This window comes from Oncorhynchus masou, chromosome 5, assembly GCF_036934945.1.
Source record: "Oncorhynchus masou masou isolate Uvic2021 chromosome 5, UVic_Omas_1.1, whole genome shotgun sequence".
NCBI lineage: Eukaryota > Metazoa > Chordata > Actinopteri > Salmoniformes > Salmonidae > Oncorhynchus > Oncorhynchus masou.
Window position 1 is genome coordinate 72,951,265 of NC_088216.1, and position 20,540 is coordinate 72,971,804.

Here is a 20,540-nt window from a genome sequence, read left to right on the forward strand (position 1 = left end):
ACTGGGTGGTTCGAGCCCTGAATACTGATTGGCTGACAGCCGTGGTATATCAGACCGTATACCATGGGCTTTAATTATTAGCCATGGTATGTTGGCCATATACCACACCTCCTTGGGCCTTATTGCTTAAATATACTTATGTATAGGAGCAATAAGCTAAGCGAGAAACAATTTATGTCACCTAAAGCTTTTTAACGACTCAATGGAACTATTTGTAATCGCTTGTTTCACAAGATTAAAAGTGCTTAGACTTGATCTCTGTCTCCTGTTTTGTAGCCAACATGACCTGTGCTTCCATTATTAAAAAAGCAAGTCTTGGTCATCAGCATTCATTCCCATCAAGAAATCCATATCGCTAATATTTCTGGAATTTTAATGCAGTTACAATTTATAGCTCATCAAATGCTGTTACCTAAATTGCTCTTTTTAATCACAAGATAATTTAATGTTGAGGCTGAAATGATGATGGTCACCATCACAGACTCATAAGTCCCGCAGAAGATGACAAACAGGCCTGTATCTGTGCACTTAAAAAATTACAATATCAGTGTATAGGTGGAATCGCTGTGAGGAGATTTTTGGAGTATAAAGTACCCACTTGCTATGGCAAGATAACATAAGATAACATGACTCTGTCAATAAATGAATTATCAAGTTGCCTTTTATCCTTTCTGCGTCCTGCGTTGGTACACACGGACAAAGCAACTATCATTTCAGTGCTTTTTGTATACAGATCCCTGCCATTTAAACCAAGTAAGAAAGGACTTCAGATAACAAACATGAACAACCAGCATTTTATTGCATTTTTAGAAAGCTTACGTCAGTTACTGAGACTGACTGTACAACAAAATAGTCTGCATCAGACAGACCAGGAATGATGAGGAGAATACAGACTGATGATGGAGGTGATGAGCAGGATCTTTAGTTAATAAACAGAAAACTACAGAGGACAGCTTCAACAGAAAACGAACTTAGCTGCTGCATTAAAGCACTGTGACAGCTGCTCTCCTGTACCCTCCTTCCTCTCTCCATCCCCCCCCCCCCAGAAGCATGGGTTAAGAGGGTGATGGTACAACACAGTGGTGAATGACAGTGGGGTGGTCATGATTGATGGAACCGTGGTACATTAGCATGGCTGCAAGTGTCTTGAGGGGAAATCTAATGCCACCTACACAGAGCACAGCAAAGTCATAAGGTTACTGATATTTCTTGTTTTACAATCAACATATATCAAGGATGAGTACAGAGTCCGATTCACATCCGACTTTTAGCCTTTAACCTTTGTGCTCCACTTAAGTCGGCTACCTGCTGTGCTTGATTTTTACTGATCAAAAAATAAACATTTCCAAACAGTTGAGATATAGATATTTAGAGGCCAACTAAAAAGCGATATGTATTTCACCTAATGAGGATGTACTGAACATGATGATGACACATCTTTGATAATATATGTAGGAATGAATGGATTCCTCTGGGGGAAAAACAAAGCATTTAACAAATATTCTTTACATCTTGGCACTGCATATTTTTCTTCTTTTCCCTATTTGTTTCATATAAAATATCATTAGATTGATACACCCTTAAATTATTACTGACCACTTAACCATTATTTTTCATCTCTGTGACCCTGGAATTAGTCATGTAAGATATCTCCGTCTTGTAGAGGAAATATACCTGTCTGCCATTTCTCCGAGCACTAATGTTTATAGCCACAGAAGGCAGTGGTTAGACCATCAAAAGGAAGTATCAAAAACAGCTTAACACAAGGAAGAAAACAATCTGTACAAAATCCTTAGGTCAATGATAACAGAGAAAAGTCTGTTTTCTATTTTACAGTTTAAAATCCAAAATCTGGGATAATCCCCCACCCTGCCCCGCCCATCTCACACAGATGTCTGCATGTATGACTTTTTAAGCAAGGATTACTAAGTAAAATACATTTGCAGCACAGCTTGCTATTCCAATACATACAGTAGTTTTCATAGCTATTTTATAGTTCATACAAAGCCGTTGTGATAAAGCAAAAAGAGTAACACAAATGCATTTTTGATCTTTGAAAGACACAAGGAAAGAAAATGACAAGAAAAAGACAAGGCTATACTGACATGTACGTACACCCTACTATGGAAAATGGGATCAAATAAAGCTGGGTGATTTCTTAATGAAAAAAGGCCGAAGGTTTGGATTGTGAGATCCTCAAGATAAACAAGGTCTGATTTTATATTCATATACTTTTTTGGGGTGTTTTTACAAAAACATCTCTCTCCAGTTTTAGACTACACATGCAAGACAGAACAAAGTACAACTGGGTGAAAGTTTTTTTTCCACTTTTCATTGAGTTATTCCCTATAGGTTGGAACTGAGGTATGCATACAGTTTTCGCAGGCTGTTATCTTTAGTAAAGTCAAGCTACACATACTGAGAATGTTCAAATCTCCCCCTTTACAATACCAAGCAAACCAGCAAAAGACTAGATTTGGATGAGCTCAAGTTGTTCTCACGATCCCAGTCCGGCTGTTACTGACCCATCCCACAGCTGCATGATAATGGATATTAAATACATTTTCTGAAAACCACAGACTGCCCTTTTCATGTGTAATAGTAAATGCATGGTGGAATGTTCAAATAACTGCCATAAAGTACCCTGTACCCAGCTTATTAGTTGACAGGAGTGTTTTTTAATATAAAAAGTAATAGGTTGACAGAAACTAAACACAATCATAAAGCATTACCAATGATAACAAAGAACAGTAGAATCCCGTCAAGATAGCAGGACTCACTCAAAAGTGGCATACAATCATTGGAAAGGATACAAATTCATAAAGAATAAAAAATAAAACAAAATATTTAATCATTGGGTGGTCCAGTTGAAGTATAGAATCCTTTTCACATTGTTCTCTACAAAGCTCTCCTGTCTACTGCGAAATCATTGCCATCCTCATTATGACCATAATCTCCTTTCACCCCCCTAGGTTGCACAGCAATCTGCTGCGGATAGACAGAGTGATGCCTTTTCCTCTCGTTGGCCCAAAGAATATGTTCCCCTAATTTGGTCATAATGTTTGTCTGACTCTCTGCATCTCCCTTTCAGTTGTGGTCACTGCAAAGTCCTGCAGCTACTGCACTCAACAAGAGACTCCTTTGGCTTTAAAGCTAATGACAGTCAGACAGCTTCAGAAGCGTTCTCTCTAATCAATGTGCAATTGGATTGACACAGTTGAGACTATACTCCATCTTTCGATCCTTTCACAGCCAATGAGAGAGAATGGAGGATATTTGGCCTTATCTGCTATTGCATGAAACAGAGAACATTGTTTTTACTTTGTAGTTTATCTTTGGTAGTCACAGAACAATATTTTAGAAACATCAACAACTAAAAACAAAAGTTACAAATAAAAAAAGAAATAATAATAAATAAAAAATGCAAAGTGGTTGGTTGCAGTCTTTAAAAAGTAATGTTTGTGAGTCTTTGTATGAGCCTGTTTCATATCATAAACCAACACTACAGTAGGATCAAGCCCATTTCTATTCAGCCTCACAGCCCCAGCATCAATCCCATCCACCCTATTGCAGGGTCTACATCACTACTCTGACTTAGTCATTGGGTTCTGCTGATGTTGACCCCAAACAGTACCCAGATCATCAGTTACCTTGTGGTGTGTGGGTTTCTGGGGGCATAACATGTCTGCCAGTACTGGAATGAAGCAATGATCAGGTCTTATTGCCAGTTTTTGGGATTATCCCTAAATTAAGAACATGAATATTTCATCTGATGTGTGTAATTATTAATAATCACAAACAAATTTGAGAGCCAACTGGTCATGCATACGGTAAAAAAAAAATTACTTTGATATCTTCAAGCAAGGCCAAACAATCCTTCCATGACTGAAATTACAGTGTGGAAAACTATACATGTTTGAACTACAATGAGAGTTGTGTTCAGGAATCACAATTAGTTGGTCTAAAATATTATCTTTGTAATACACACCTGACATTTGATTTTCTTTTTTAAACTGGGAGCTTGCGAATGATCAGAAATTTGGTTGCAGCTAACGCACTGCCCTGAAGGGCTGTTTTAAAATATAATTGAATGAGGATAAATCATAACCTGCATGATTTCTCTGTCATTCATTCCTATCTTAAATGAAACTTCATCGATGCGTGGAGAGAGCCTTCATTACGAGTAGTGCATTGTGGATGGACTTGATGAGCTTGGGGGGATGCGATGAGGATGGACTTGATGAGCTTGGGGGGATGCGATGAGGATGGACTTGATGAGCTTGGGGGGATGCGATTAGGATGGACTACATGTCAGAGGGGTGGCATTCTGAAGCATGTGGAACAAATGACAGAAAAATACTACATGGTATTTGACATTCTGCTTCATGTAAAAAAAGAGAGGAAACAACAAGAAAGGAAATCCTAAACATCCATCATTAAGTGCTGACCATACAGAATCTCCACAGCATGGGCATGAGGTCTGATCAGTTACAGAAATCAAATGCAACAACAACAAACAATGGAAAATACATCTTTTTAACCCCTCACCCTCAAAACACACCAAAAAACATCCCTCCCACCCTAGATGGAAGCAAACCAATGACATTTTGAAGGCAGTGACCATGAACAAAATCTACCCCCCCCCCCCCACACACACACACACACACACACACACACACACACACACACACACACACACACAGAGCGTAAATTAAACGTCATTCAATATCTCTTGAGTTTATGGGCATGTGTGTGTGTTTGTGTGTGTGTGAGAGAGAGAACCCCTCTGCAGTCCATGCTCAGTGTGGTTGAGTGGGCTGTATGCAATCCATACTGGCTGCACAGTGCAGGTCCAAGTTCATACTGGCTGCACAGTGCAAGTCCAAGTCCATCCTGGATTTGAAGCCAGCATGCTGACCAAGAAGTCATCCCCAGTACCAAACATGTCCATCCAACGCATGTAGAGTAGAAATTACTTTTTTCTTATTTTCATTCACTTAAACCAAAAAGTAGATATAAATCAAAAATACTCCCAAGTGGGACGTATTCTCTTTCTTGTGTTTTTCACTATGTATTTAATGGCACTAAAAGTCAATTGGAAACATTTGATAGCTGTCATCAGAGGACTGAGACTGCAGTCTTGTATCTGTATTATCTGTGACGTTGTGGCGTCTCACAGATGACTAAGGTTAGTTCTGCCTCTGGGAGGGGCCCCTGGGGGCCCGACCTTACAGCATGTCATCGTGACCCTGGTCGTCATCGTAATCTCTGTGGTGATCGAAATCTGGACTGTGGTTGGCCGTCGTCACCAGGGAGAGGGGCCCTTCGTGGTCCTCCGGGTCCAGCGGTTCCTCTTTAATGTGATGCCTGCATGGAAACAGAACATAAACAGACAGGGGATGTTCCAGTTTATCTTTAGTTGGTTAATCCCTTGTTGAACCTTTCATTCCCTCCTCATAAGAGAATCACAGACATGTATTGATTCAGATTTAAAAGAGAAAGGAGGAACAAAAACAAACGCGTGGCTCGAATGAATCTCTGAGATGGGCCTCTCTTGGCTGGTGTTGATAACTTCACCTTCTTTTAAGGTATTCCAATCCCAGGAAACCTGCAGGCTTTATTTTCATAGCAGCCGACAACAGGGTATTCACTTAGAACTGATAAATGAGGAAGATTAACAATGTGCGACGGGGAGAGAGGAGAATGGACTCTGCGGAGGGAGAGAGTGGGCTGTTGTCAGCTTCCTGGTGGTGGTAGATCAGTGACAGCAAGCGCTGTGTGTTCCTCTTCCTACTCGTTAACATGCACAACCTGCGAGGCGGGTCTCCAGAGGACGACCCCGAGCCGGCTTCTATCATTAATCAACTTCAAGCAAACACAGCGACCAGACACCGCTATACATGCTTTAAACTCCAAAATTAATGCATATTTTCACCAAGTGTCAATAATGGAAGAAAAGCGCTGGCAGGAAGGAGCGAGAGCAGAGCAGAAAGGCGAGCTCAACACAACACTGTGATAAGAAAGAGAGCCCTTAAGAGAATAATAACGCTGTCAGTTGTAAACAAGGCAAAACATGAACCCAGCCCACTGCCTGGGCAAAGGGGGCTCTACGAGATCTGCCAAATTTCTCATTACAGAAACACCGCAGGAATAAAGCGCACGGGAAGGAGGCCCGACTAGTGCAGAGAGGAGGGAAAAAATGAAAACATTATGAGAAGCTGCAGGATATTTCCCATTCTAACCTGTAGTGCCAACCCCGTGCTGTACGCCGTCAGTAGGAGACGCTGAGCCCATTTTGAACAGCGACCAGGGACAAGCATGTTCTCTGTCCCCCCAGACTCATCTCATTTATTTACGCACAAATGTCTTATGTGATATGCAAATATTTTGATGGAGACATTTCTATGCTAATGAGCTGACACATTTATTGTAGGTGTGATTATAAAACAGGGGAAAAAGTAAAGTTAGCTTTTCTATTGGTTTCAGATCAAAGTAACTTCACAAGTCACATCGCCTCAGGTCTCAATCCCTGGCTGCAGGGCAAACATGAAATTGTTATTATTACGCTATTGAACTGCATGCTGACTCCACACTCTGCTAATTAGCTGGCTGGGTCTGGATACCTGATTATAGTCAGCCTGTAAAAGAGAGAAGCCCTGGTTTCTTCTCTGTAGTCTAACTCTGTCTAACACCATGCAGGGCTTTGAGCGAGACAGCTGGTAAACACATGTAAGGCCTGGACCACTCCATAGCCAGTAGTTGTCTGTAAGCCAGGTGAAGACCTGTGAGACGTTGGGTCTATGAGCTAGGTTTGGTTTGAGGTGTGTCTCTTGGAGAATGGAGAGGAGAGAGGGAGCTGGCTTTAGAGCAATAGAGGTGCTAGCAAGTAAACCTGAACTTTTGTTTGAAGGTGCGCTGCTTCATAGAAGATAGAAGAAATGGTGCTTTGCACGAATGCACTGAAGTTTTACGCTCTGATGCATTTTGTTCTTATATAAAGCTTATCCACATACAGTCATTGTGAAAATAGCTCAGTATATGGGTTTTATCAGCCTCAAGATAAAGAGAGGGAGAGAGATGAGGCAGCCTTTGGGCCAGCACACCCATCCTGTCTCTGCCTTTCCTGTTCCAAAGCGATGCCCAAAGCTATGTTCACAGTGATTAGGGATGGCACTTTCCTCCATTTCGCCACAAGCTCATTACCGCACCTTTTTTGTTTTCAGGCACAATTTCCCTCTAGCTGAGATATTTCACAGGGCCATCCCTAAATCTAGCAGAGCTGCACATTGGTGGTCTGCCCCACATCTGGAAATTATGCTGCCTGCCCCATGTTATTTTAGGCTTAGAACATAGAAGACAGTGCTTTACAACAAGTGAATAGGCAACTGCGGTTTCCAGGCAGACCACAGTTTTCCTACATGGGAACCTTGGACTATTTCTTCTAGACTAATTATGATTTTTTTGTTGTTTTTCTTTTGACGACCGAGAGGGTTTTGAATGTGTTCTAACTCATGTTTCAGTGTAGAGGAGACAACAGCTCTTTCACTTTGTGTTCTGGCATTTTGTAAATATTTTTTTTTTTAATTGGAGGGGTGTTTATGGCGGGACTCAACCGACATTAGGACAATTTTTAAACCGTAATAAAGGTGAGTTATAAACTTTGTGTTGAAATAACAAGAGGGCTCCAGTCTTTTCTTCCCAGCCTGCCTGGCTTTGGAGTTTCATTTTTCAGGGAAGGCTACAGCCATAGTCACGGTTCTGACCTTTCATTCAACCGCTCCAATGTCATCCATTTTATTTAGCATTGTTTCATGTTCCTTAAATATGTTATTTACATGTAACATCCAATTTTAAGCCTTTTTTGGTGATATTAAAATGCTAGATAAAAAAATGTGTTGGGGCATCCCGAGTGGCACAGCGGTCTAAGGTACTGTATCGCAGTACTAGAGGTGTCACTAAAGACCCAGGTTTAATCCCGAGCTGTATCACAACCAGCCGTGATTGGGAGTCCCATAGGAAGGCAAGGGTTTGACCAAGGAGGTTTTACTAAGCTCATCGCGCTCTAGCGTCTCCTTGTGGCGAGCCGGTTGCCTGCAGGCTGACCCCAGTCGTCAGTTGAACTGTGTTTCATCAGACACATTGGTGCGGCTGGCTTCCGGGTTAAGAGGGCGGGTGTTAAGAAGCATGGTTTGATGGGTCATGTTTCGGAGGACACATGACTCAACCTTCGCCTCCCGAGCCTGTTGGGGAGTTGCAACGATGAGACAAGATCGAAATTGGGGAGAAAAAGGGGGTAATAAAAAATAAATGTAAATAATGTTTGATCAAATCCATTCTGTTTGGGATCTTTTTGAATCAGTGACCAGCTGAAACTCTTTCCTTCCCTTCAGTCTTAAACAGATACTGTAAATAGAAAGTAAGGAGCCACTCACATCGCTGGCAAGGGAGACCGTCCTGGGCTGCTGTCACTGCCGTTGCTGTTTCCATGGTCCATCGCTCCAATCATCTCCTCTCGGATGGCATTCGCCAGCGAGTTGAGGGTAGGACTTCCAATGGAAGCAGTAGTGTATAGAGGTATATTGTTTTCTGCCATTGAAGCCTGAAAAGCATGCACAGTTAAAACAGTGAAACGGAAGAGAACTGTCAGCACATTTCAGCTTCTCTCCATCCCACCAGCACTACATCCAAAACAAGTAAGAGTGACCAGGAGTCGGAGGTGGAGACAGTGTTAAGTTTATTATTTCCTGCCTTTCTTTCCCCTCAAAGTGAAAGGGTACAAGGTAAATAGAGCTTGATACTGAGACAGTATTCATATTTACCTGGAAGGCTGCAGAGAGAGCCGGACCATAGCCCAAGCTGGTCTGGATGTTCTTCACTAAGGCTGGACTTCTGCAGACAACAACTTTAGTTTAGAAAATGCTCGTAGTTCATTTAATAAAATGCTGGTAATTTTATCACACAATGAAAACGCACTGACTCATTTAAATGAATTGTTTTCATTGTAAGGAAGACAAGACAAGTTGATGGAAGCAGTTTTTGTAAAAGCATGATGTAAAAATGAAGAGCTAAACACAGCGGCATGATGGGAACACAGAGGCAGAGCATGCAGGTAGTGGGGGGAGGAGCTTGGGATCAAGAGGCGGGGTGGGCCAGGCAGACGTTCTTACTGTACTAGGAGCTCATCAAAGTTCTCATCAGCTGTGTATTTCTGAGGCCGGCCTCGCTGTACATGGCGGCCGCATTTAAACTCCTCATCATCAACAGTCCAAAAGGACCCAAACTCGTCCTCTACTCTCACAAAGCACTTATGCTGGGAAAGGTTGGTGCGGATGGTACCCTGGGTGGGAGACAAGCAGCAGGGCAGCCAGATGCATATGCAGTGACCACAACACAACAGCACAGAGGACAGACAGACAGATAGACACAGGGACAGACAGAGGGACAAGGGAGGAAAGGGTAAGGATCAAAATGAAAATGAAAACAAGTACAAGCCAATGTGGGTGATGATGCGACACCAGGGGCAGAGTACTGAAAGCATGGGGGATGCTGCACACCAAAGCAAGCAGGGACTTTGGGGGGCATCGTGGCACACAGACAATGAGATGGAGCAGCCTCTTCCCATAGATCCACAACCAGCCAGACACGAGAGTCGGCCAGAGATAGCAGACCTACCCAGTGATCTTTTGTGGCCTTCTCTTTTGGAACTCTAGTTCATCCACTGTCCATACAGCCCCTTTAACGTTTTCTACTCGCACAAAACATTTGTGAAGACTAAGATTATGCCGGACTGCATTCTGCAGTTGGTTTAAAAAAAGAAGGGAGAGAAAAATTCTATCAACACATGAAAACATCTAATCATTAACATTTCATTTCAGAGAAGAAACATTTAGACAGGCACATACATGATAGAACCTTATACATTTTTTCAAGTATCAGTGATCTATCGGCAGTAAAGTTTCAAACATTGTGGAAATATTTTCCAGTTACTATGGCAATACAGTTTCATTTCATCAACATCCTTTAAAGATATCATTCACAGAGCCTTAAGTTATTATGAGCCATTTGAGAAGAGTCACCAAGACCTTGATAACAAAAACCCAGACTGAACAAAGACCTTGATCAAATAAACCAGTCTGTTAGGCTTGTTAGTTTCAGTTATGACTTTACCTACAATTTAACAATAAGGAAGAAGACACATTTCCAAAAGCTTTAGCTGTTGGCTTACATTATAAGCTTTTTCATGAGACCATTGAGTATGAAGGTTACCTTTTTTAAATTAACCAATCACTGACACATGAGATTAGAACTCTGTAAATGTATTGGCCCCTTGTCATCTGAGTACCTTAGTGTGTTTGTGTGTGTGTGTGCACGCCAATATGCAGGAGTGTGTCACAGTGTAGGATTTTTGTTTATAACTCAAATGTGCCCCTATGGTCGGGCTGTCAGCGGCAGGGGAAACAGGCAGTTAGAGAGCTGAGGGAGGACAGTGAGCCGTGGAGAGGGGCTAGGGGGTCTCACTCACAGCTGCACTGTGGATACGCTACACTACAGGCCCTCCCTGCCGTATGAGGGTAGCCTTCAATGCTTCATCACTCTCTTTTCTCTTACTCCTTCTCTCCTCCTCCTTTTTGTCTGCCATCTCTTTTTCTCTGCCTGTGTGTGTGTGGCCCAGTGGAAAAGAAATAAGGTGTTCTCAGTTTAAATTCTGCGGGAGTGTCTCGGCCAGGAGTCCCTGGCAGTACATTGGTGTGTTAAACTGATGCCACCCACCACCAAAAACATCTCCAAATATTAGCTGGGGATTTTTTACAAGAATGAACGTTTTCCCTCATAATTTGTCTGCAAGGCAACGGACAGTGTTTGTGTTAGGAGTGGCTCTATTTAGATATAATACATGTGGCAAGGTTATGAATTGGATACAGGCTCATTCATTGCATTTAAACTTGATATATTTCACTATCATTTACACTGAACAAAAATATAAAGACAACATGTAAATTGTTGGTCCCATGTTTCATGAGCTGAAATAAAAGAATCCCTGAAACTTTCCATATGCTCAAAAAGCTTATTTCTCTCAATGTTTGTTTATATCCCTGTTAGTGAGTATTTCTTCTTTGCCAAAATAATCCATCTACCTGACAGGTGTGGCATATCAAGAAGCTGATTAAACAGCATTATCATTACACAAATGTACCTTGTGCTGGGGTCAATAAAAGGCCACTATAAAATGTGCAGTTTTGTCGCAAAACACAATGCCACAGACGTCTCAAGTTTTAAGGGAGCATGCAATTGGCATGCTGACTGCAGGAGTGTGCACTAGAGCTGTTTCCAGTAAATTTTTCTCATATACTGCCCCCAACGTCATTTGAGAGAATTAGGCAGTACGTCCAACCGGCCTCACAACTGCAGACCACGTGCAACCAAGCCAGCCCAGAACCTCCACACCCGGCTTCTTCACCTTTGGGATCGTCTGGGGGGTATGGGGACAAACTCATTGATTGGCTGGGCCTGGCTCCACAGTAGGTGGGCCTGCCTGCCAAGTGGGTGGGCCTATGCCCCCCCATGACCTGTTGCAGCCCTGCCCAGTCATGTGAAATCCATAGATTAGGCCCTAATTTATTTATTTCAATTGACTGATTTCTTTAGATTAAGTCAGTAAAATCTTTGAAATTGTTGCATCTTGCATTTATATTTTTGTTCTGTGTACAAAAAACAAGATAGCTTATGCATTGTAAATGTCCACAGAATGACATTATACAGACACAGGCCCTTTAGCTCTTAGATGGCTGACATTTGTTTCTGTTTGCTTCAAGAAAAGAAAAACAGCATAACATTGCTTTGTTTTGTGAATATTGATTTCCTTATACGAACTGTAACTCAGTAAAATATTTGAAATAGTTGCACAATGCATTTATATTTTTATTCGGTATAATTCCACAAGATAAACACAACAATCCCTGCCCTTTATATTAGTCTAAGGTGAAGACTGATTTTACCTTCCATGTTGCGGCATTGCGCCTGAAATATGCAAACATTCGTGTGAACCAGTTGTAAATTTCATTTAGTGTTAGCTGCTTCTCCGGGGATTCAAGGATACCCTGGAAAAGACCAAGAGACAGAAACAACATTTAACATTTTGTTCCCTCTGAAAAACAAACATTATTCACAAGTGGCATGCAGGTTGTCTGTGCTCTCCTGAAAGAACACAGACAACATGGTCTGTCTGTGTGATTTTGTGCACGCTCTGTACCCTCTTGCTTTGTTTATGGAACACTGTCTGGTTCCCATTCAAATTTCGCAATTTGAATATATTTCTTTTGGCAGTGTAAATGGAGGGAAGCGAAAACATTTCTCAGGCAGATTACAGGCCAGCAATTACGCCAGGCTCAGATTAATTCCTGAGATCACAGATTACTGCGAGCCGGCCGATAATTGACTGGCCATCTTAGAACAGGTTCAGGTTCATCCCTACTGTTGTGTGAAATGAATTTCATAATCACATTCACTGTAATGCTTAATCAAAAGTAATTGTTATATATGGCTGTCCCGAGCGCATTCTTCCACTCATTTGCAGATGGTTAATCTTCTGCTGCACGTCTAAATTGTATTTGAAATTTAACAAGGAGGCATAGAGAAAAAAGAAGCAGTTTGTGTCTTGGCTGAATATTTATCTGCTGCGTGCCCTGTTAACGACGGAAGCCACTGAAGCGGATTAAAGGCCCTATTCCTTTAAGTGACAGATTAAATGCATTACAAGTTACCAGCCCAGAGCAGATCGGAGCCAGCCGAGCAGAGGATCCTTACCTGGCGTATTAACGAGGCATACGTGAAGGGAGGTCTGACTTCAGCATTCATGTAGAACTCTTTGTTCTGGACAATATCTGTACAAGGGTAGCAACCACAACATACAGACGGACATAGACAAAAGCCATAGTTAGTAGCTATTATAGACACAACATTTCCATTTGCAGTCTAATAGAATTGAAATTGTATGTGTGTGTGTGTGTGTGGGGGGGGCTATATGGGTCCAGTACCTGGGGAGATTGGCATGTTGTACTTATCAGAGTAACGTCGGCGCATGGGGCCCACACTGTGGTGGATGCTGTTGGGGGTGATGACGGAGTGGGCCTGGGACAGGGGCGTCAGGGGGGCCGTGGGGGTGGTGGGGGTCTGGGGCAGGCTCAGGGGGGGTGAGGCCTCATGGGGGGCTGTCTTGGACAGGGTGACACTGGACACCAGGTTGAGCTGGGAGAGAGAGTAAACAAAACACAACAGACAGACAGACAGACAGACAGACAAGAGCTTGTTAATTATCCAGTGTCTCAAGACGCCTCATTGGCTAGGCTGATCACAGCTTTAATTATGGGCCACCCTGAGGATGATCCGTGAACGTTTGCTAAAAGTCCTGTTCATTCTCTCTCCACCTCCTTCTCCATCCTTCACTTCTTTCACCTCCTCCTCATGGATCTCTCTCCTCTCCTCCTTCCCTAACGGCTCAGCTTCCTGCTCTCTGTTTGCCTCCCTTTGTTTGATCTGCTGGCAGATCACACCCACACACTTCAACCAACCCCCTCCCTCCCCGGGGATGGGCGACTGGCAAGGGTGAGGGGAGATGGGCGGCACTAACAGCCCTGACAAATGACAGTGAGATTCTCACCTCCCGCTGAGCAACCACTAATAAGCCACGTAGAGGAAGCAGACAATCTGGGCTAATTACAAGCTGAAATTGTATTGTAAGGACTCTAATTAGGAGATGCTTATGGAGGTGATGTGATGATTAAATGCTGTATCTAAATGACCCCATCATCAGGGCTACGCTGGCTGGCGCAAAATGGCTCCGGAATATTTTGTAGAAGGGGAGAGAGAGGGTTTGCTGTTTTTTCGAGGGGTGGGGTGTGAAAAGGGAGTGGGGAGATATATTAGTAATAATGTCTACAAGGTAAACTAATTAAGCCAAGTGCTCCAAAGGTATACCATGGCTTCCAGCAGATGTGGCTGCTTCCAAACACTGCCTCCACAGTGGAGCAGCAGTCAAGTGGAAAATTCTAGCCTGACCCTTTGCTCCAGTTATTAATTTGCAAGAATACTAATGACACATATACATATTCCCACAAAATTGTTATAATTGCTAATTTGCCCGAAGGAGGCCAGTTTCCAAATTAAACACCACTTCAGTCTGCGAGGAAAGAGGGGAGGAAAAAACAGAGAGAGAGTGGGCAGGAGGCGTCACCTCTTTGACAATCATTTGCGGACTTTGCTAACAAATTAATGAAAAGTCGAAGCTGTCAATTGCTTTGGAGGTATCAGATGTCAAATTTTTGCTGATAATGGTTGTGGGTGACTGGAGATGCAAGGAAGGCGGGAGGCTTGAAGGTGAAAGTGAACAGACAGTGTTTAACATCTCACCCCCATCACATGGAGCCTACATGGCCACCCAATTACCACAACCCTATTAGCAGTCATTACCATTGAGATGGCCCCATATGATAGACAAGTATATAATAAAGAAATCTGGGGCTAGCTGCATGGCTGGCACCACTGCTTAATTCATCATTGACATGGCATTGACTTAACCAGGTTACGGCTAGTGTGATTTTTTTCAATTAAATGCATTTTTTGTATTTGTATTCATTTGCATTTCACTTGCTAAAACAAAGGAATTGTGTCTGTTTTTTCTGCATCAATAGAGATATGTATGCATTTAATGTTAATTTACAATTAACAAATATGCCTTTTGACAGAGTTCTTCACAAATACATGAAGGATCTGAATTTGATCACCCTGTTATAGGATAATTTTCCTGCAATGCAGGGAATGTAAAAATTCTAGTGTATTTAAAAAAGCCTCAGAAGTATGTAATTTCCACTTTTAAATTTCAGACTTGATCAACCCCTGAAAAAATGTCCATTAACACATAACTGTATACTGTAGATTCACTACTGTAAATTCACTACTGTACAAGTGTGTTATTCTAAATCAAGACCCAAATAAATCACACGTGGGTTTATTGTTTTCTGACACAATACTATCAATAGGCTGGGCGTCTGACTGATTTTCCTGTTGACTAGCAGTCTTTGTTTCATGTTTCATCCATATTCCCCAGCCATAAACAGTGAGTGGCCCTCAACAATAGGCCAGACAGCCTGGTAATAGCCTGGCCTTTGTTTCCCTCACAATTTGGGTTCACTCCAGTGCAGAGACAAAATGAGACTTCACACAGAAATTAATTAAATGGTAATGGGTGATCTAATTATACTGGCTTTGATTCGCCAAGCTGCTAAAGAAAAAATAAACAAAAATTCCCTTCTTAATTTTAATTATGTACTGTGAAAAGGTCAGATTTCTGACAAGAATGCTTAGTGACACCAACTACAGACACACAATCCCACAACCACACAATGACAACTACTAACACATATGCATCGCACACACAAAACACGCACACACACACACAGTTTATGCGCTGCATTCTGTCTTGAATTTTTCTCTCCAATCAAGCTCAAAGGAATAAACACAATCCTATTCAGTTGACACTGTGTATGTACAGTATATGCTTGCTGTGTATTTAATCTAGGCTAACTGTTAATTAGACCATTTATGTAGGAGAGTGTACTGTATGACGTGTGCTGTAGATACACTACATGATCAAGAGTTTGTGGACACCTGCTCGTCGGACATCTCATTCCAAAATCATGGGCATTAATATGGAGTTGATCCCCCCTTTGCTGCTATAACAGCCTCCACTCTTCTGGAAAGGCTTTCCACTAGATGATGGAACATCTAGCCTGCATTCGGGGACTAGCCTCCATTCAGCCACAAGAGTCTTTCGTGAGGTCGGGCACTGATGTTTGGCGAATAGGCCCGGCTTGCACAGAATTGTCTAGAATGTCAATGTATGCTGTAGCATTACGATTTCCCTTCACTGGAACTAAGGGGTCTTTGCCCAATCCATGAAAAACAGCCCCAGGCCATTATTCCTCCTCCACCAAACTCTACAGTTGGCACTATGCATTTGGGCAAGTAGTGTTCTCCTGGCATCTGCCAAACCCAGATTTGTCTGTCGGACTGACAGATGGTGAAGCATGATTCATCACTCCAGAGAACGCGTTTCCACTGCTCCAGACTCCAATGGCGGCGAGCTTTACACCACACCAGCCGACGCTTGGCATTGCGCATGGTGATCTTAGGCTTGTGTGAGGCTGCTTGGCCATGGAAACCCATTTCATGAAGCTCCCGAAGAACATATATTGGGCAGACATTGCTTCCAGAGGCAGTTTGGAACTAGGCAGTGAGAATTGCAGCCAGGGACAGAAAATTGTTATGCTTCAGCACTTGGTCCCGTTCTGTGAGCTTGTGTGGCCTACCATTCGTGGCTGAGCCGTTGTTGCTCCGAGACATTTCCACTTCACAATAACAGCACTTACAGCAGCTCAAACAGGGCAGGAATTTGACGAACTGACTTGTTGGAAAGGTGGCATCCTATGACGGTGCCACATTGAAAGTCACTGAGCTCTTCAGTATGGCCATTCTACTGCATGGCTGTGTGCTTGAGTTTATATACCTGTCAGCAACGGGTGTGGCTGAAATAGCCAACTCCACTAATTTGAAACGGTCTCCACATAATTTTGTACATATAGTGTATGTGCTCCTAATTAATCAATGGAAAATGGTATTGTTTCTAAGATCCACGATTCCCATTATTTTTGCTGATGACAACAACTTAATTTTATCACACAAGAATTTCGATTCACTAATCAATGAAGCCAACTCAGACATGGCCAAGTTTTCTAAATGGTTCCAGATGAAACAAAATCTTAAAATGTAAAAAAAAAATTCAACTTTTGTAAAAAAAAAATATATATATATCCAGAATCTCAATTAGTGCGAATGAAATGGACTGCTGCAAAGTGGTGAAGTCCGTTGCTATCATCAGAAAGATTAGTGGTTTGGTTCATCGGGTTTGCTTCCTAACACTATACTACAGCCTAATTTACCCATATCTCATTTACTGCAATAATGTCTGGGCCAGTACATATGCTTCCTACCTACACAAGTTACTCATCATACAGAAGAAATGTGCACCTCCTCTAACTCCTTGGCTCCATCTGCCCCTCTGTTTAAGAGACTCAATATATTGTCTATCCACAACATTAATATATTTATGCACCTTCATCTACAAATACACATACCTCCCAGACAGCCTACCTAGGGTTGGGAGGTATCCAGATTACATGGTATTACCGGTATTGCACACAAGGGTTGCTATTTTTTTTTCAAATGTAAAAAAAAACCCAAAAACATAACTTACCAGAATGCTAACAAAATGCTAACAAGTACTAAGGAATTCTCATAGCGGAAGCTAGGTAAATGCTAACGAGCGCATGCATTTAAGACAGACAACCCAGCTCATAAAGTTATGCAAGTATCTCAAAACGCAGTTTTCAGCACACACACAAAACAAATATTATGAGGGGATTGTCTCTGCTGCTGTTACTAAGAAGCTTGATCTTGCAAGTTAGCAAAACCCGGCTGGAGAGAATTTATTAGGCACATCTTAGATAGTTCACTTAATAGTTATAAGATATATAGTTGGCAAACATTAGTAGTGGATTTCATACAAGTGTAACCTGATCACCTCATTTAAGTTGCGCTGCAAGAGTGACTCACCTCACAAAGCTCCCATTTTGCACTTTGTGCTTCTTTGTAAACAAACACCCGTGACTGGCTCAAACCGCTGTTTTGGGAAACTAGTCCCAGTAAGCTTCATAATAAAAAAGTTATATAATGAAAATATATCTAATGGGCAAAATAATGAACGTGATCTGCTTTATCTATTACTTAGCGCACAAGTTGACTGCAGGTATTTAATATATTGACAGCAGTACTAATATTCAAAGCCCCGAATGTTAACACGTATTAAGGAATCGTCATAGAAATGCTAACAAAATGCTAATGAGCGCATTGCGAACATTTTGTACAGTTTCTGACCTAAACTATACAAGTAAATAGCTAGCTAGCTACTAATTTAGCAAACCAAATGCACAACTGCAGAACATTTAGCATATTTTTACCAGTTAACTTAATAGTTATAAGATATCTAGCTGGCAGACATTTAGTTGTGAATTCCATACTGTAATTAGTTCACCTGGCACATGCTGCATGACAGTGAGTGACTCACAAGGCTCTGGTCTCTGGTCGCTGTGTGCTTGTAAACAAACACCATGTGACACATACATTTACATTTAAGTCATTTAGCAGACGCTCTTATCCAGAGCGACTTACAAACACATGACTGGGAACTACTGTAAAGTACATATTCATTTGACAGATGAAATGAAGAAAGCAACCTATTGCACAAGTTGACTGCAGGTATTTACTTAAAAAGTAGCTAAAATATTAACCTTTTTTTTTAAACATCCAAGAAAAAGTTAACGGTATTGACAGTATTGAAAAACCATCCTGTGGCTTTTTCCAAATACCCCAGTATAGTGTATACCGCCCAAGCCAAAATCTACCTAAACCTTTCAATGGATTCTTCCAGGTTAATTCCCAGACCCATGCATACAACACAAGACACAACGATAACCTTCACTCTCCCCACTGCAACACCTCACATAGTCAATTTTCTGGCTGATACAGATGTTCCATACTCTAGAATTCCTATCTTCACATTGTCAAAACATCATCATCCCTCAATAACTTAAAGCATAGACTAGAGGTCAGCCTGAAGAACCAAACTACCCAGTAGTTTCCTCCATGTAGCCTAACTTTCATACACACACGCACACACACATATATTTAAAAATGTATTTTCTTGTATACTGTCACGCCCTGGCCATAGAGAGGCTTTTATTCTCTATTTTGGGTAGGCCAGGGTGTGACTAGGGGGGACATTCTAGTTTCTTTATTTCTATGTTTTCTGTTTCTATGTTTTGGCCAGTTATGGTTCTCAATCAGGGACAGCCGTCTATCGTTGTCTCTGATTGGGAATCATACTTAGGCAGCCTTTTTTCCTTTGTAGTTTGTGGGTAGTTGTCTTTGTTAGTGGCACGATAGCCCTAGTAAGCCTCACATTTCTTTGTTTCTTGTTGTGTTGGTGACATTTACATAAATAAAGGAAAATGTACGCTTACGACGCTGCACCTTGGTCCAGGGCATTTCCACGATGAAGTCCGTGACATATACTTAATATATGTACATTTATAATTAGTATGCTCTGTTGAACTGATTGAACAAACTTTTTTTGTACTTATATTGTACAGTTGAAGTCGGAAGTTTACATACACCTTAGCCAAATACATTTAAACTCAGTTTTTCACAATTCCTGACATTTAATCCTAGTAAAAATTCCCTGTCTTAGTTCAGTTAGGATCACCACTTTGTTTTAGGAATGTGAAATGTCAGAATAATAGTAGAGAATGATTTAAACTTTTATTTCTTTCATCACATTCCCAGTGGGTCAGAAGTTTACATACACTCAATTAGTATTTGTTAGCATTGCCTTTAAATTGTTTAATTTGGGTCAAACTTTTCGGGTAGCCTTTCACAAGCTTCCCACAATAAATTGGGTGAATTTTGGCCCATTCCTCCTGACAGAGCTGGTGTAACTGAGTCAGGTTTGTAGGCCTCCTTGCTCGCACATGCTTTTTCAGTTCTGCCCACACATTTTCTATGGTATTGAGGTCAGGACTTTGTGATAGCCACTCCAATACCTTGACTTTGTTGTCCTTAAGCCATTTTGCCACAACTTTGGAAGTATGCTTGGGGTCATTGTCCATTTGGAAGACCCATTTGCGACCAAGCTTTAACTTCCTGACTGATGTCTTGAGATGTTGCTTCAATATATCCACATAATTTTCCTACTTCATGATGCCATCTATTTTGTGAAGTGCACCAGTCCCTCCTGCAGCAATGCACCCCCACAACATGATGCTGCCACCCCTGTGCTTCACGGTTGGGGTGGTGTTCTTTGGCCTGCAAGCCTCCCCATTTTTCCTCCAAACATAACGATGGTCATTATGGCCAAACAGTTCTATTTTTGTTTCATCAGGCCAGTGGACATTTCTCCAAAAAGTACGATCTTTGTCCCCATGTGCAGATGCAAACCGTAGTCTGGCTTTTTATGGTGGTTTTGGAGCAGTGGCGTCTTCCTTGCTGAGCGGCCTTTCAAGATATGTCAAAATAGGACTTGTTTTACTGTGGATATAGATACTTTTGCACCTGTTTCCTCCAGCATCTTCACAAGGTCATTTGCTGTTGTTCTGGGATTGATTTGCACTTTTTGCACCATAGAGAGTTCATCTCTAGGAAACAGAACGTGTCTCTTTCCTGAGCGGTATGACGGCTGCGTGGTCCCATGGTGTTTATACTTGCGTACTATTGTTTGTACATCTGGACGTGGTACCTTCAGGCGTTTGGAAATTGCTCCCAGGATGAACCAGACTTGTGGAGGTCTACAAATTTTTTCAGAGGTCTTGGCTGATTTCTTTTGATTTTCCCATGATGTCAAGCAAAGAGGTTCTGAGTTTGAAGCTAGGCCT

The 20,540-nt window shown here is 41.8% G+C and overlaps 1 protein-coding gene across 12 annotated transcripts in view; it reads right to left on the reverse strand.

Annotated features, from left to right (window-relative positions):
- Window positions 1-780: 780 nt before the first annotated feature.
- LOC135540224 (forkhead box protein P1-B-like) overlaps window positions 781-20,540 on the reverse strand; it is a 246,857-nt gene continuing 227,097 nt past the window's right edge. For 10 of the 12 annotated variants that reach the window (XM_064966719.1, XM_064966721.1, XM_064966716.1 and 7 more), the window contains 7 exons: window positions 13,035-13,245; window positions 12,805-12,881; window positions 11,997-12,098; window positions 9,673-9,794; window positions 8,820-8,889; window positions 8,433-8,599; window positions 781-5,367 (listed from right to left, as the gene is read on the reverse strand). In XM_064966719.1, coding sequence (XP_064822791.1) covers window positions 5,229-5,367; window positions 8,433-8,599; window positions 8,820-8,889; window positions 9,673-9,794; window positions 11,997-12,098; window positions 12,805-12,881; window positions 13,035-13,245 — 888 coding nt within the window. In that variant the 3' untranslated portion in view covers window positions 781-5,228. Of the gene's footprint in view, window positions 5,368-7,769; window positions 8,241-8,432; window positions 8,600-8,819; window positions 8,890-9,672; window positions 9,795-11,996; window positions 12,099-12,804; window positions 12,882-13,034; window positions 13,246-20,540 lie in introns of those variants that run through there. The other 2 variants (XM_064966720.1, XM_064966724.1) reach the window with 2 other exon arrangements.